General features: G+C 33.6%; 1 protein-coding gene across 4 annotated transcripts in view; it reads right to left on the bottom strand.

Annotated features, from left to right (window-relative positions):
• LOC149782047 (rap1 GTPase-activating protein 1-like) overlaps positions 1-17,222 on the bottom strand; it is a 435,320-nt gene extending 418,098 nt beyond the window's left edge. Inside the window, exon 1 of one of the 4 annotated variants that reach the window (XM_089933464.1) lies at positions 17,098-17,222. Coding sequence is in view for 3 of the 4 variants with exons in the window: in XM_089933461.1 (XP_089789587.1) it covers positions 1,976-2,018 (43 nt within the window). In the remaining variant the exon portion in view is untranslated. Of the gene's footprint in view, positions 1-1,975; positions 2,069-17,097 lie in introns of those variants that run through there. The other 3 variants (XM_089933461.1, XM_089933463.1, XM_089933462.1) reach the window with 3 other exon arrangements.
• Between the last annotated feature and the right edge of the window lie 505 nt (positions 17,223-17,727).

The raw sequence follows: 17,727 nt of genomic DNA, 5'->3' as shown, positions 1-17,727 counted from the left end.
TTTATTGTTGATATCATGCAACTTATGGGACTTCGGATGTCATTGATATGATGGTTGCTTTATTTGCTTAGTCATGTGACTAGTCATGCAAATGGCAAGTACTAGGTCAAATTTCATCAACATTGCAGTTTCGTCTTATCTGTCTATGGATTTGACACCTTACAAATGTTATACTTGCAATTTCTGAGAAAATAAATCATCTTCCTATTGATTTCTTGTAGGTATAGCCTGATGTATGGTCATTAAAGTTTACCCGTAAGAAGCTACCATATGCTACAGTGGCAACGAATTCCAACTTTCCAATATGCAATTGGCTCTGACATCATACTCCAACATGTATGTCAAATTATCTAAAATGGGGTGGGAAGGATCAGAGAAAACACAGACAAGGAATTACAATACTGTTGCATTGTTGATTTGTAATGTCTATTATCAACACAGCATTCATTTCATATTCTTTCAAGATAATTTTCCCGAATTTATGCACATGATCAACCATGCATTAATGATATTGGCTGATCAGCACTTGTAAATATTTGGCCTTGTACAGACTTCTTCCATCCTTGCCAATACATAAAAAAATACCAGTAGTCACACAACCCAAGTGAAATTACCATGTAATTATGAATATGGCTATAAAGGATACATCATAGAAAGTGTCCATTCTAAAAAAGTGTCCATTCTAAAAAGTGTCCGTTCTAGAAAGTGCAACTGTGGGATTTACACTAATTTCTAAAAGGTTGCATTGAGAATCAACCAAATTTCAAAATTATGCACTATCAATCTGAATAACAATCAAGCATCAATTTTTCAACCCCGATACCTTTGTCCTTAAATCCCTCCTAAAATACCCCACCCCTTTATTTCACAATGAACAGACCCTGGATATATACTGATACATGTATGGCTCACAAATGTAGTATGTGCATTTGAAAGAAAGTAATTTCATTAAACATTTCATACCGTAAAGAACTCCACGAGGCAATGCCCAAGTCAGTTGGTCAGTACAAAAGTCCAAAGTTATGGTCAGTTCATGGTTTTAGCTACTAACAAAGTTTTATAACGTGATTATTCATACTATTTCCCAACTATCTGGTGCACTAAGCGCATATTGCTTATATAATGACTTATATGTGTATGGCTGCTGATACACATTTCGGTAGAGAAAGAAAGCCAACACAGGCAGGTCCGGGCACTCGTCCAACCTGCAACCCATCAATACAAAATTAGATACTCTGCAACTTCAAAGCTACTACAGTTTCCAGAAAGGAAAAAACATATAATGTTGCACATGCATGCTAATATCGTATTTGCGTCTATGTGTGTGCGTCTGCCTTTATGTTTAACTTCAAAGACTTCAACATAGATTCTCCAACTAACCGTGTCTTCCTCTTTAAATATTCATTTTTATTATTATTATTATTATTATTATTTTTATTATCGTTATTATTAGTAGTAATATTATCATTATTATCATTAATATTATTATTGTTATTATTATTATTATTATTATTATTATTATATTATGTGGGAGTTGACCCTAAATTGAAGATCAATATCATTCATGTTGGAATGCATCATTGTGATTTAAATGACATGTTAAATAACTGACCAATTTGCTGATGGAGTTAAATTGCAAATCAACACATAAAAGGTTTTACAATATTGAGGAACTGAATTGAAGCGTCATGCCAAAGAGTATAGTGAGTGAGACCCCTCCGACAGCAGCCAACCCTGGCCTGGTGAGGTCAGGATTCAAATCCTAACCAGCTAATCTGACTACATAACAATCTATGGGGTATATTTTCCCACCAGTCTTTGCTATTTTGCGAGTGGTCCACTGGATTCTACTGTGTTACATATGAAGTCAAAACATTTACTAACAAGGACATTAACAACCATGCCCCGATTGTAGTGCAAAACATACATACAGAAATGAGAAAATCTTGGTCTGGTCTATGACTTATTTACTTACTTCTCCTGCTCTGATGCAGTTCCAAAGAATTTGGTAAATCCATTGGGAATATTCTTATCACAATTTTCAACTCAAATACACAGGCACTCCAATACAAGGAAGTAGCTCTGACAGTGTGTATCTGCAGAAATCACTGGGACAAATTACCTTGGATATGAGGTATCAACAAACTGGCAGAAAGGGTGTTTTATCAATTTTTTAATCAGCAACCATCACCCAAAATCACTATTATCATGTGCAGAACAACTTTGAACAGATTCCAGTTTTTAACTGTGATGCCATTGGAATGCTGTACACTTGTGTAAATTTCCTGTGTGAATGAACCACAATATTTCATCTGATTGTAGACTAGTTATTCCAAAGACTGTCAAGGGATCCAGCTTTAATCAGACAGTCTGATCCAAGATAACTAGATCAAATTGAGAGGCAGAACTGGTGCCAGTAACTAACATATAATTGATTGAATGAAGTTCTTTCATCAAATAGAATGTTTTTTTATGATTGTTTTATTTTAATAACTGCATACTTGTCAATGTTTAACTGAATAACAGTGCTCTATTTGTCCACAATTTTTACTTTGTATTTTAAGTATTAACTTCATTCAGTCCAGAATCCAAAATCAATAAAATTGTGATTTATGCTGGAGTTTAATATGCTATGAAATACATATCCCACAAACCTGTGAATAAGAATACACTAGATACCACAAGATGTCCCATAAACCTGTTAATAAAGGACACTCAAAACACAAGATGTCCCACAAACCTGTTTTTTTAAAAACACTAGATACCACAATATTTCCTTTCCTGAACAGGAGCTCTTTATACAGAAATTAAATCATCCATTATGAGCATTGTCTTTTGTATACAGAGGTTTGCTAAAACAGGTTTTAATGCTGTATAGATTATAAATACTACATCAAATAAATACTACATCAATATATTTAAGATGTACATTTTTAAAAAGCACTTCAAAAGGAACAAGTCAACTTGAAAAACTCTACAAAAGATAAATATGTACTCTGAACATCAAAAAGTATAAACACATGTCAACAAAGTCTTCTGCCTGAAGCATCAACATCCTATGAAAATCATTTGCACTAGCAGAATTGCCACAAAATATATATTCCACCACTGTTAACGTTTGTGAATAGATTGTGTAGAAATAAATTTTCCTATCTCTTAAATACTTTTTGCTTGTCCAACTCTTCTCAAACATTATCCAAAAATAAATGATAATTTTGGCATGTGCTTCTATTATCAAATCAGTTGACAACAAATTTTTTACTGAATAAATACATCCAGAAAAGGTTATTTCTTCCAATGTCTTTTACTGTGAAAGTCCTGTTTCTTTTGAACTTTACCTGCACATCCAAACAAAATGTTCCAAAGATGTCCTGTATTAAAATATCTGTCCATAAAATATATGCCTCCATAAAGTAATTAATTTTCTTGCTCCAATGTCTGTTTCACACTTTTTGAAAAAGCAAAATCAACAGATAAAGTATTCCATAGTTTCTGTTCATCACTATTTTTGGCAACAAATTCAGGGCAATGGATAAATCTATACTAGTAATCTTCTGGCTTCCTGAACCATACAACCTCTCTTACCCAATTTTCTTCACAAAGGAACCAATGAAATTTGACACTTTAAAATGCACAGCTTTAAAAATGTTACTCTTTCCCATTGATCCAAAAACACGCAGCTGTGGCAAACCCTTCCACCCCAGGGTTCCAACTTAAAAACATAATAATCATAACAGGGAGAACATTTTTCCTCCTTTGCCAAGAGATCATGTTCCTGAGAGAAATAACCTCTAGTGCTATGTAACAAGAGAGAAGGATTCAGCTATTTCATATGCCATTAGTTCAGTAATGAAGCAGGATACCTTTAGTGCCTGGGTCTACTTTTCCTCTTTCTTTTCAAGTCCCCCACCAAACAATGATATATTTATGAACTATCTTTTAATATGCCATAAATGAGTTTACATGAAAGTACCCTTATTGCAGCACTTGATGTGGAAATCAATAGTCAATGCTGGTTGAGGAAATTTAAATCAAAGTTGTGCATATTTACATGTTTATAATGCATTCAAATATAAATAATGTAGAGAGAGATCCATTCGTTGATGCACAAAGTACCAGCAGATCAGAGTCTTCACTGCAAAGAAATGTAGACCATAGCATTGCTATAGTTATCCAATCTATCTGTATATGTTATGCAAACAAATTGTGTGTGTGTATGTGTGTCTGTGTCTGTCTGTGTGTGTGTGTGTGTGATATTTAGATTTTTAATGTAGCTTTAACAATTTTTCAGTCATATCGCTACAATGCCTGCAGTGTGGCAGTTCACAGTAATGCCTAGCACTGAGGCATTATGCCACAGACATGTAGCATTATGTCTCACCCAGTGGCATTATCCTAACACCAGGCCGACCAGTCCTAACACTAACCTCTTAATGCTGAGTGCCTAGCGAGGCATCTGTTAGTACCATTTTCATGAGTCTTTGGCATGACATGGCCGGGTTTGAACCCCTGACCTCCTGCATCCAAAGCAGACACTCTTACCACTTAGGCCAATGGAGCAGTCTGCAAACTAACTGAATAAGAAGAGTATAATTAATAGCACTCCTTTTGATTAAATTGATTATAGTATATATTATAGTATATATTGAGTATATTATATATTATAATATATATTATAGTATACATTGTGTATATTAAATATTATATTATATATTATAGTATATATTGAGTATATTATATATTATAGTATATGCTGAGTATATTATATATTATAATATATATTATAGTATACATTGTGTATATTATATATTATATTATATATTATAGTATATATTGAGTATATTATATAGTATAGTATAGTATATATTAAGTATATTATATAGTATAGTATATATTGAGTATATTATATAGTATAGTATATATTGAGTATATTATATAGTATAGTATATATTGAGTATATTATATAGTATAGTATATATTGAGTATATTATATATTATAATATATATTATAGTATACATTGTATATATTATATATTATAGTATACATTATAGTATATATTGAGTATAGTATATATTATAGTATATATTAAGTATAGTATATATTATAGTATATATTGAGTATGGTATATATATTATAGTATATACCTCTGTTTGTGTGACTGTTCTCAGAATCATTTCCAACATGCTTGAAACATTTCGGATATGCCCAAATCTATCAAATGGGATGTAGAATAAACCCGATGCATCAAATAGGAAGTAGAACAGACCCAATACATCCTCCTACATGTCATAATTGCCAACTAATGGAGGCAACCTTCTGCCTTGGGATGGCATGCATTTCATGATATTGTGCCATTTGAGAAGGCTTTGAACATTTTAAAACTGCCATTTATATTAAAAATCTTTGCTCTGTATGCCTATTTGGGAGTGGCTGCCAAGCACTTTTAGCTAGGTTGTACTGATGGCATGAACCAGATACACACACACATACTCCCATTCTCAGAACCTTGTCAGGGAAAGTCTATTAGCTGGTTGCTTTGATTCAATTCTGAGTGCAATCCACACTTAATTAAAAAATCTTTTCATCTACTTCCTGAAGGATTATACAGTAATCTAATAATCTAGAAAGAGGATTTCCAGCCTTCCTGAATGACTGATGACTATACTCAACTCTTGGGATAAGAATTCCCTTGCTGTACCTACATGATAACACAATTTCTGTACAAGGCAGGTATCATCCTGATCCTAACTCATTATTCAGTAGTAGAGTTGAATGTATTATGCATGTTATTATCAGACATCCTCACTACAAGGTGATACACTCTATCATTAAATGTATCATGGATGTTATCATCAGACATCCTCACTACAAGGTGATACACTCTATCATTAAATGTATTATGCATGTTATTATCAGACATCCTCACTACAAGGTGATACACTCTATCATTAAATGTATTATGCATGTTATTATCAGACATCCTCACTACAAGGTGATACACTCTATCATTAAATGTATTATGCATGTTATCATTAGACATCCTCACCACAAGGTGATACACTCTATCATTAAATGTATTATGCATGTTATCATTAGACATCCTCACTACAAGGTGATACACTCTATCATTAAATGTATTATGCATGTTATTATCAGACATCCTCACTACAAGGTGATACACTCTATCATTAAATGTATTATGCATGTTATCATTAGACATCCTCACTACAAGGTGATACACTCTATCATTAAATGTATTATGGATGTTATCATCAGACATCCTCACTACAAGGTGATACACTCTATCATTAAATGTATTATGCATGTTATTATCAGACATCTTCACTACAAGGTGATACACTCTATCATTAAATGTATTATGCATGTTATTATCAGACATACTCACTACAAGGTGATACATTCTATCATTAAATGTATTATGCATGTTATTATCAGACATCCTCACTACAAGGTGATACACTCTATCATTAAATGTATTATGCATGTTATCATTAGACATCCTCACTACAAGGTGATACATTCTATCATTAAATGTATTATGCATGTTATTATCAGACATCCTCACTACAAGGTGATACACTCTATCATTAAATGTATTATGGATGTTATCATCCGACATCCTCACTACAAGGTGATACACTCTATCATTAAATGTATTATGCATGTTATTATCAGACATACTCACTACAAGGTGATACATTCTATCATTAAAAGTATTATGCATGTTATTATCAGACATCCTCACTACAAGGTGATACACTCTATCATTAAATGTATTATGGATGTTATCATCAGACATCCTCACTACAAGGTGATACACTCTATCATTAAATGTATTATGCATGTTATTATCAGACATCCTCACTACAAAGTGATACACTCTATCATTAAATGTATTATGCATGTTATTATCAGACATACTCACTACAAGGTGATACATTCTATCATTAAATGTATTATGCATGTTATTATTAGACACCTTTGCTACAAAGTGATACACTCTATGATTCATGTACTCACCTATAATGTTTTATACATGTTGGCTACTAATACTTGAATGAATCCTGTATGTACTCCTTAAAGCCTTATACATATTTTATTGTAGCAGTAGATAAATTGTCTAGTTTTTAACAGCATTTGTTGTCTTAAGACACTTCATCTTGTAAAAATTGTGCATTATATATATATATATATTTGTACAAATGTCATTGTAGAAGGCCTTGTGGAAGATTGGTCAGTTGATCAAATGAGCTTCTTTAAATAAAGTTATTATTATTATTATTATTATTATTAACTGTATTATGCCTATTATTAGACACCCACTCTATAAGGCAATATGCTGATTAAATGTAGTTTTATTAATACACCATCATTATAAGGTGATATGCTCTATGATACACCATCATTATAAGGTGATACGCTCTATGATACACCATCATTATAAGGTAATACGCTCTATGATACACCATCATTATAAGGTGATACACTCTATGATACACCATCATTATAAGGTGATACACTATGATACACCATCATTATAAGGTGATATGCTCTATGATACACCATCATTATAAGGTGATAAACTCTATGATACACCATCATTATAAGGTGATACACTATGATACACCATCATTATAAGGTGATACACTATGATACACCATCATTATAAGGTGATACACTATGATACACCATCATTATAAGGTGATACACTCTATGATACACCATCATTATAAGGTGATACACTATGATACACCATCATTATAAGGTGATACACTCTATGATACACCATCATTATAAGGTGATACACTCTATGATACACCATCATTATAATGTGATACACTCTATGATACACCATCATTATAATGTGATACACTCTATGATACACCATCATTATAAGGTGATACACTCTATGATACACCATCTTTATGAAGCAATAGTCACTCTGATTAAATGTATTATGTATGTTATTATTAGATACCTTCACTATATGGTGATACACTCTGATTAAATGTATTATGTATGTTATTATTAGATATCCTCACTATAAGGTGATACACTCTGATTAAATGTATTATGTTATTATTAGATACCCTCACTATAAGGTAAATACTATGATTAAATATATTATGTGTATTGTTATTATTAAACACCATCACTATAAAATGATACACTCAATGATTAAATATATTACGTATATTATTAGACACCCTCACTACAAGGTGATAAACTGTGACTAAATGTATTATGTATGTTATTATTAGACAGCCTTGCGGGCCCCGAGTGGCCGAGTGGTCTAAAGCGCTCTTCGTTACGGATCACTGCCATCTCACCTCTGTCTGCGGCGGTTCGAGTCTAAGATTCAGCCAATGTGGGTATGTGAGAAAGCTTGCCAGTAGCTTCTTGAGGGTCAGTGGTTCTTTCCGGGGTTTTCCCGGGTTCTTCCTCCACCATTAATACTGGCCGCCATGTATAGCCTATCGTGTGCTGAAAAATGGCGTTAAGCCCCACGACAACAACAACAACAACAACATTAGACAGCCTTGCTGTAAGGCTATACACTCTATGGCTCCCATAGATGATATTATACTGAAGGAGTGCTGTATTTCAATATGCCCCTCTTCACATTTTGACAGTAAAATGATGCAACTGTTTTAAAAGTTTTTACATTAACACTTTTCAAATAGATTTCACAGCATATTCAAGAAACGAATATTTATCTGGGGAAATCCCCACCCCCACCCCCTTTCATTTGATAAAAGATATTTCTAAATCGGGCAGGCCACTTAAGTAAACAAAAATAGGATTTGTAAATGTTATGCAAGATTTTCACATTTTTCATTTCATTTGTGCATAACTCTTTTCAAAATCAGCTGAATTCCACAATTATGTTTCATAGAATAGACAACTCACCCAATTATATGATAAAAAAAGAAAAATGAAAGAGAGCAAAAAGGCAGTAAGAACAGAATATCATTGAAACATAAATAGCCCTGTTAATCACATGAACAGTACAACTGTCAAAGAAATATATTTTAATTTTAGACTTTTCTTAAATGTGTTCATTTTTGGTACAAATACATCAGGCCTATGTACATTTATTTTCAAAAAATGCTTTCTTCCTGTAAGCTATTAGCAACCAGATTTCCGATTTTATGAATGTAACAAGATTTTCTTCATCATACCAATTTTGAAACACGTGTAGTACAGTCACACCCTATAAGCCCTTCTACTTGACAAGTCATTTAGATTCAACCCGGGGTGGCAGGATCAATGCGGACACAAGTTATTACTGCATAACTTCTTTTAAAAACCGATTAATTTTTTCCGTTTCTCGAACTCATAATAATGCTAAAATATTCTTGATTTACATCATGACAAAGGATGTGAAAATGTGCCCCATTTTTTAGTTATCAAGTGAGTTTCCTCATCTTTTGCCATCCACTGTGACACCATCAGTTTATTATGAAAGCCACAATATTGTATATTTATATTTATATGTACATATGTAAAGTGAACAACATGTACAGTATTCCTTCCTCTCTTCTGAGGTACAGTCTAAACAACATATCAAACTGTTCACAGAAAATAATAGTCTTTTAAATTCTCCAATTTCAATCCAGTCACAAGACAAATATCAAATCTGCTAACAAATCTTAATTAATGCAGCAAAAAAATTATCAGATCAATCAATCATCTCTTGTATCAAATATCCCAAATTTTTCAAATCAATGCAAAATCCAACTATCTACAATAGATGATACTGGTATCAACACAAGCTATTAATAACCCCAATCAAATGCATGAATTCCCCATTAATTGAATCAATAATTTATTTTGAAATATAATTTCCATTATTTCACATTCACAGGGCCTTTCATTTGAAACCAATGTAGGGCAGAGGGCAATATAATGTATACACATCTCAGGATCTTGTAACGATTTGCAACAGGGTCTTTTAATGATTTTTACCTCAATTCTTTTGATAATGAATTCCAGGGCCTCCTTTTATCAATTAACTGGCCGCTGTATCATATGGATTTACACTTTGTCCTTGAGGCATATGAAAAATCTCTTTTTCAGTCCCACAGTTGGAATGGGGTTACTGTACAATGCTAATGGCTGCCATCAATCTGCATTGGACTAAAAATAAATATGCATTTCCTCTTTCTGGCAAAAAAATAAACAATAGGGTCAGTAGGTATGAGAATCACATTTTTAAAGAATGGTTGTTGTTGTTGTTGTTGTTCTAGGGTTTAACGCCATTTTTCAGCACAAGACAAGCTATACATGGCAGCCAGTATAACTGGTAGAGGAAGAACCCTGGAAAACCCAGGGAAGAACCATCAACCCACGAGAAGCTACTGGCAGGCTTTCCCATGTACCCATGCTAGCCGAGCCTTGGAATCGAACCCACGCAGACAGATGTGAGATGGCAGTGATCCGGAACGGTGAGCACTTTAGACCACTCGGCCACTCAGGGCCCCACAAAAGAATGGAAAGAAAAGATTACTATCACATTTCTGCATCTTGAGGCAAGTAACTGCTGTAAAAATTTCCATTTCTAGAACAAAGTTTCTGGAGTGAGTGGAAATTTTGCACAATTTTTAAAGATTTCTCAATAGGATAGGGACCTAATCATGACCCCTAAGAAAAAAACTGGAATTCAAATTAAGACTTCTTTTTAACTGCAGAGTGTTGAAATGGATGTGAGATCTCCATATTCATTTATGAAAAACTAGACACTATTTTACGATTTGTTATTAAAACCGCATTCCAATATGATCATCCATTTGGGAGAATTAGTTATAAGATTTCGATATGTTCATTGTGGCAGCCATATTCAAGGTCAGATCGGCTCTATTTTCATTTAGGACCTATTTTATGTCATGATTTAGTTTTCTGATGAAAACTCCATCACTTTCCATATGGGAACAGTATCAATAACACAAATGTCAAGATGGCTGCCAAGCTTATAAAGGGGGCACTCACCAGTTAATATGTGCTTTTGAGAGAGTGACATATGTAAGGTGAAGTTGTTCGCATTTAAAACATGCACAATGGAGAGAATCTTGGCATACCTCTATGCTACATTAATGTAATGTGGATGATATTTCTTTGGATATTGTACTTTTGGAAATTTTTACATGATTTAAGCACACTGCTAACTAAAATGACTGCTCCCTTGTGTTAAAAAATCAGCCCGAATTAGTCTAAAGTACACTATACATAGCAGCTATTAAAATAGGGAAAATGAATTTTGCCAGACAAGACAATACCAGCTTGTGAAAGTGCAATGAATGAATTGCCAAATATATAAAATGTAAAAAAAGTTATCGGCTCTTTTTTATACAATTTACCTCTGAAGTTCAGGAAGTGAAAATGAAAGGTGCACATCTGAAGTAAGGCCAAGCTGTATACTCTATAACCCAAAGTACACCCATCAATCATACATGAAAATAAAGGGAATTAAAGGTTCTTTGATGTATACCTAAGATATACAAGGACTGTTTTAAATAGCCAGTATAACCAGTGAGGAAAGGCGGGGAAATTCTTTTTAAAATTCTAACCCTATGCAAAATATGAAACTGTAGAGCGGCAAAAAAACACTTTAAACTCGGGAAGAGCATCTCTCTGACATTGATTCAGTGAAGGCATGAGATCAGTCCTGATTCATGTTCCACTATCATCCTCATTCACTCAATATCTGTCACCACCTTGTATCTAAAATATTTCTGAATTTCTTCAGCATAGAATACTTTTTTATGTTGGAAGTACAGAGTTTTATAAATGTTCATGCATCAAGTGTAGGACATTTGCATGAGTTTGAAGAAGATACCAATAGAAGGATCATATTTGTTCGTCCAATCTTTTTTCCTGAGTCAGTTTATTCATTCTTTTACAAGTCTGAAACATTACGCCTGTTAATGGCATGGAGTTTTGTTTTGATATTATGTGGCTTCAAAGGTAGATGGGTATGTCCTCAACTAAGATGTACTCCAAAACTGTTTCATGCGATACGAGGCAAAAGTTGAGTCAAATGAGTCTTTATCCCGGATTTACCCAATGACATTATCCCACAAATGATCAAAGACTCACCTACAAAGTCAGGAGAACATAAGAGATAAACTTGTCCACTTGAAAGCCCTTGTCACATGCTCTGTTTAACATGGATAGCAACTTTGTGATCCCTTTTCAAAAGGAAGAAAATGCAAACTTCAAAAAACATGATCTTTCCACACAAAAGAGAAAAATGGCACCTAAAGGCAGATTGCTATATGTATTCCTGCTCCATTACCTTGACTCTGTGACTCATTATTAATGAAGATAGCTTGAACTCAATGATGCATCTCCTTTATTGATTGTAATTTCATAGTGTTTAACAACTTGGCTATTCAGCGTAAAATCAACAAATGATGACATTGGCCCTGGGCAATGAGGTGAGAAAGCATTTTACAAAAAAAACAATCAATACAGACTTTTCATCTATTTTTCCATCGAAATATGCACTAATGATGTTTACTACAACTGCATTTGGTACTAATGCTGAACCTTCAGAGTAATCAACCATCCTTCAAATTATTACTTCCCTTTATTTTTAATTTCTGAAAGAACATGGCTGATTGATAGCTGAATGATCGAATTGCCCAACTAAATGCACTACCGTATTTATACACATAAAATGTGCATGGGCTAAGATGAGTCACTGCATTGTAATATTTTCATTTTTACCTGTATTTTCCATTCAGATATCAGAGACAACAATTCTACCTTATGCATCAGTGATGGATGGAAAAATGCCCTCGTCAATATTAAAATTGGGTGTCAGACACTTCACATCCAGTACTGATGCATATGAAGGACTATAAATCATGTACATGAGAAATGTCGTATAACACCTCAAACAAAATTTAGAACCCAAGGATATGACTGCATGTACACAAGTCACAATTTGATTAGGTTCCATGGGAAAGGAAGGGGATCAGGAAAGGAGGATAACAAATGAACAAATGTACTGTGTGTGTGTGTGATTTAGATTTTTAATGTAGCTTTAAAAAAAAATCAGTCATATTTCTACGATGTCTGCAGTGTGGCAGTTTAAAGTGCTGTCTAGCACTAGGGCATCATGCCACAGACAATTAGCATCATGTCCCACCCAGTCACATTATTCTGACACCAGACAGACCAGTCCCAGCACTAACCTCCTAATGCTGAGTGCCTAGCGAGGCAGCTGCAAGTATCATTTTTTATAAGTCTTTGGTATGACTCGAACAGGTTTCAAACCCGCAACCTCCCACATTCAAGGCGGACGCTCCAACCATTAGTGATCAAATGTACTGTAAAATGCTTTTTATATGGCTGTCCCATGCTTAACTGTCCTCTATGCAGAATAACTGAAATTTTTGTGCTGAAACATTTTCTTTTTGAATCAGTGACCTTGACCTGTTGACCCCAAAATGTATAGGCTTTACCTTACCAAGAGTAAGCCATCCACAAAGATTTCTCCAGATCTTTGATGTAGAATTCATTGTGGAAACCAGACCATTTCATCTTAAAATTAATAGGTTCCTTTCTTACCCCATTTACAAACAATTAACAAAGTTTGAGGTATGTGATGTAGAAATGATTTTATTATGCAGAAACCATTTTTATTCAGTAACCTTGACACCTGACTTCTTTTAATTCCACAATTGAATAATATTTGCCCACCCCAAGTACAAGCCATTAAGAGAAGTTAACTAGATGTAAATGGTGGAGAAATCAAGTAATTGTGTTGAAACTATATTTCTTCTTTCAGTCAGTGATGATTACCTTTGACCTTTTGATCCTAAGCTCTATAGGATTCTTTCTTATCCCAAGTGCAAGCCATCCACACATTTTAATAATAGTACATAGTAAGCAACTCAAGTTATTAAAAAAGAAACCAATTTGGTAACAGACAGGCTGAAGGACAAATAGCTGGATGGATAACATAACATAATAGACTCCATCTTATCAAGCAGATAAAATCAAGATGACGACGCTCTGCAATAGGTTTCTTCCTCTTGATCTTTTTAATGCAATTTATACCTTTTTAATGCAATTTATACCTTTTTGATGCAATATATACCTTTTTGATGCAATTTATACCTTTTTAACGCAATTTATACCTTTTTGATGCAATTTATACCTTTTTAATGTAATTTATACCTTTTTAATGCAATTTATACCTTTTTGATGCAATTTATACCTTTTTAATTCACAATATTTAGTATAAACCAATCCCCATTATTGAAAAGAATACAAGTTTTTTGTTGTGGGCTTGATGCCATTTTGTCAGCAAACAACAGGATATGCATGGCAGCCATTTTTACTGGTGGAGAAAAGAACCTGGGAAAACTTTTGTAAGAAGCAACGACCCACGTGATGCTATTGGCAAGTTTTCTCCTGTACCCACTTTGGCTGAGCCTACGACTCGAACATACATGGACAGAGGTGAGAAATGGCAGTGATTGATAAAGGTAAGTGCTTTAGACCACTCTGCCAACCAAGGCCCAGGAAAGAATGCAAGGGCTAAAGTACTGAAACAAAATAAATGAATGGATGAATGAATTAATAAATGAATAATTGAAAGAAAGAAAATAACATGCATGATTAATAAGGTAAACAAATGACAACTGTCAAGCTTTCAGTGTTAATGCAGGCAGCAGGAGTAAAGAACCTTCCACAAAGACATATCATAACAAGCAACCTGGGCTGATTCAGACAGAATTCAAACCCAAAACCTCTGAATTTCAAGATCAAATCTAAACCACCACCACCCCTGTCCCAATTTCAATTCAATGCATAATAAAGCAAACAATCACTTCCACCCTCCCCAGCAACAACAACTTAAATGCCCAAAAATACACATTCCAAATCCTCTCCGTGAAAAATCAATTCTTCCCAAGGGTGATATTGACCATTCAAAGAATGTAATCGTCATCGACTGATAGGTTTTTATGTTGATTATAAAGAGTCAATGAAAACTAACAAAATATTTCTTTCAATCTTCAGAAAATATTTTAAAATGTACACAAGTGCTGAAAACAAGCTTTCTGCCCATGTATGTTTCATCAGTGCTATCTTATCTCTGTACAGACTGTTCAAAAATGTAAATTTTTAGTTAACTGGTAGAGAAATAGCTTCTACCTTTTCCCTAACTGTTTTGCATTGTTATCTTTAAATCTGGAACATTACGTTAGTCTGTATTATATAGCCAGGAAGTGACGTACCATAGAGAACAATACGGAAGCCTACTTAGGCTTTATGCTAATAATTGTATAAATTAAACCAATGGGATTGATGCAATTCCAGTGGTACTTTACCTTTTCATATGGTATACGGTTCAGGTCATATATTTACTACATTTATCCTCTATGTTGTAGAAGTGTGCATTTAACCAAGTAATACATCATTATTTCAAATGAAGAAACATGCAATGACAGGAGTTATTGAAAAAAAATACAAATAAAATTTAGATTTAAAAGGACAGTTTTAACACGCAGAGATCAAAATGGGGGTCAGTATGGAAGAAGCAAATAATAGCAGTGATCTGCTTTCCAAATCAGTTGAAAATAGACAACTGTGTTATGAAATCTGACATTTTAGGCTGGTGAGATCATGATAAAAACTGGTTAAATGAAAATTTTATTTCAAACACAAGTTTTAATGTGCGGAGATCAACATGGCAGACAGTGGTGAAACAGCAAATGATGGCAGTAATGTGGATGCCAATTTTGATGAAAAAATGGACAATTTTGTGGAATTAAATTTAAGTTTTAGACAGTGCAGATTGTGATTTTGACATTAATGAAACTGGACAGAAAAGATGATAAATGGTCAACAGAAACTTTGATTTCAAAACTGAATTTTAAGATGCAGAGATGAAAATGCCAAACAGTACTGAATGGTAACTGACGGCCATCGCATGGATGCTGATTTTGATGAAAATATAGACAATTCTATGGGGGAATTTGATATTTAGGCAATGGAGATCGTGATCTTGACTACATTGAATGAACTTAGTGGATGATAACTAGATAAATGCTAATTTTTTTTGATGATGAAGAATCTGAAGCTTTTCATGCTGACTGCTCATAAAGTTTACCCACATACCAATGTTGGACATTTGAATATTATTAACTGCATTCCTTGAAATGGACAAAACAAACCCAACAAAACTGTGATGCATTTACCTTAAAATTTATTACTGAATAAAAAATACTAAAACAAAATGAAGAGCTTTGTTAACTTTCCAATAAGGAGCTTTTCTGCTTTCTTTCCAATTCTCAAGCACGTAAATTAATAAAAATTATAAAAACCTTGGGCAAACTTGATGGATTTTTACTATTTTTTTCATGATCTAAATCAGCATAAAATTCCCCCCAGTTTAAAGGAGGTAAAATGTATACTACAGATAGAAAAATTGGATTGAAAGCAAGTTATAAAAAAATTAAGCATTTTGTAATTTACCTATCTTTACTTTGAACATAGTTTTGTACATCTAAACATTTTGAATAAAAAAGATAATGACCTGAAAGAAAATGTATTGCTTTTTAAAATGGCATACGACTTTAAAGAACTATAACTTGTCCTGTAAAACAAGTTTGGCAAATATCAATACATTCTCTAATGCTGATAAATGAATAAACAACTTTCAGATTCTAAAAAAGTTTGCCTGTGTGATTGGCCTTCAGTATGAAATGCTGTTGTTGTTGTTGTCGTAGGGTTTAACATTTTTCAGCACACAATAGGCTATACATGGCGGACAGTATTAATGGTGGAGGAAGAACCCGGGAAATCCCCGGAAAGAATCACCGACCCACAAGAAGCTACTGGCAAGCTTTCTCATATACCCACATTAACAGAATCCAAGACTCAAACTTACGCAGACAGAGATGAAATGGCAGTGATCCGTAACGGAGAGAGCTTTAGACCACTCGGGACCCTAGTATGCAATGTATTGGACTGATACAGAAAAATCAATTATGAGAACGTGATCAATCAAAATGACCACATTATCAAGAAAAAAAGGCAGAAAAACATAATTCACTTACTTGCAATCCTTACTTGTAAAAAATCTCAAGAAACTGGGCACTCTTTGAAATACTTCTCCAATCTATTCAATGTGCCCTGAAATAAAAGAATTTAAACCTGCCACGATTTCTCACTGGTAACAAAGCACCTGACAATAATGCTGTTACATGAAAGCATCAACTGGTCTGATATACAGGTTATTATCAAGGTCAGACAATCTTTACAGTGCCAGATTTAATTTAATAACCTCACATACATCAAACAAATACTTAACTAAATATTAGTTGTTCACAAACTAATTTGTCAGTGGGACATAATTTTGGGGAGGATTTTTGACAGTTCATTGTTTTAGAATTTTTTATATCAGTGTAATATATCTGTAATGAAAAAGGAAATATTTTGGGTCTTTAAAAATCCTTTGTTTTATCAAACAGTTTGTTGTTATACATTTTATTAAAAATAAGTCTTACTTTATATATTTTATAAATGGCAGGTAATCTTTGCTAACTAATGGGTATACAAAATATACTGTTTTCATGTACTTTACACAATTACAAAAAGTTAGCATGCTCATTTACAGCAAACCTCCCCATGGTAATCTTGGCACTCTTGGGGCTGATAGGAAGCTTCGAAGCTTTACCTGTAATCAA

Source organism: Sinohyriopsis cumingii, chromosome 15, assembly GCF_028554795.1.
Source record: "Sinohyriopsis cumingii isolate HCF-2022 chromosome 15, ASM2855479v2, whole genome shotgun sequence".
Lineage (NCBI taxonomy): Eukaryota > Metazoa > Mollusca > Bivalvia > Unionida > Unionidae > Sinohyriopsis > Sinohyriopsis cumingii.
Note: the sequence above shows the minus strand (reverse complement) of the source record. Positions and strands in the feature narration are given on the sequence as shown.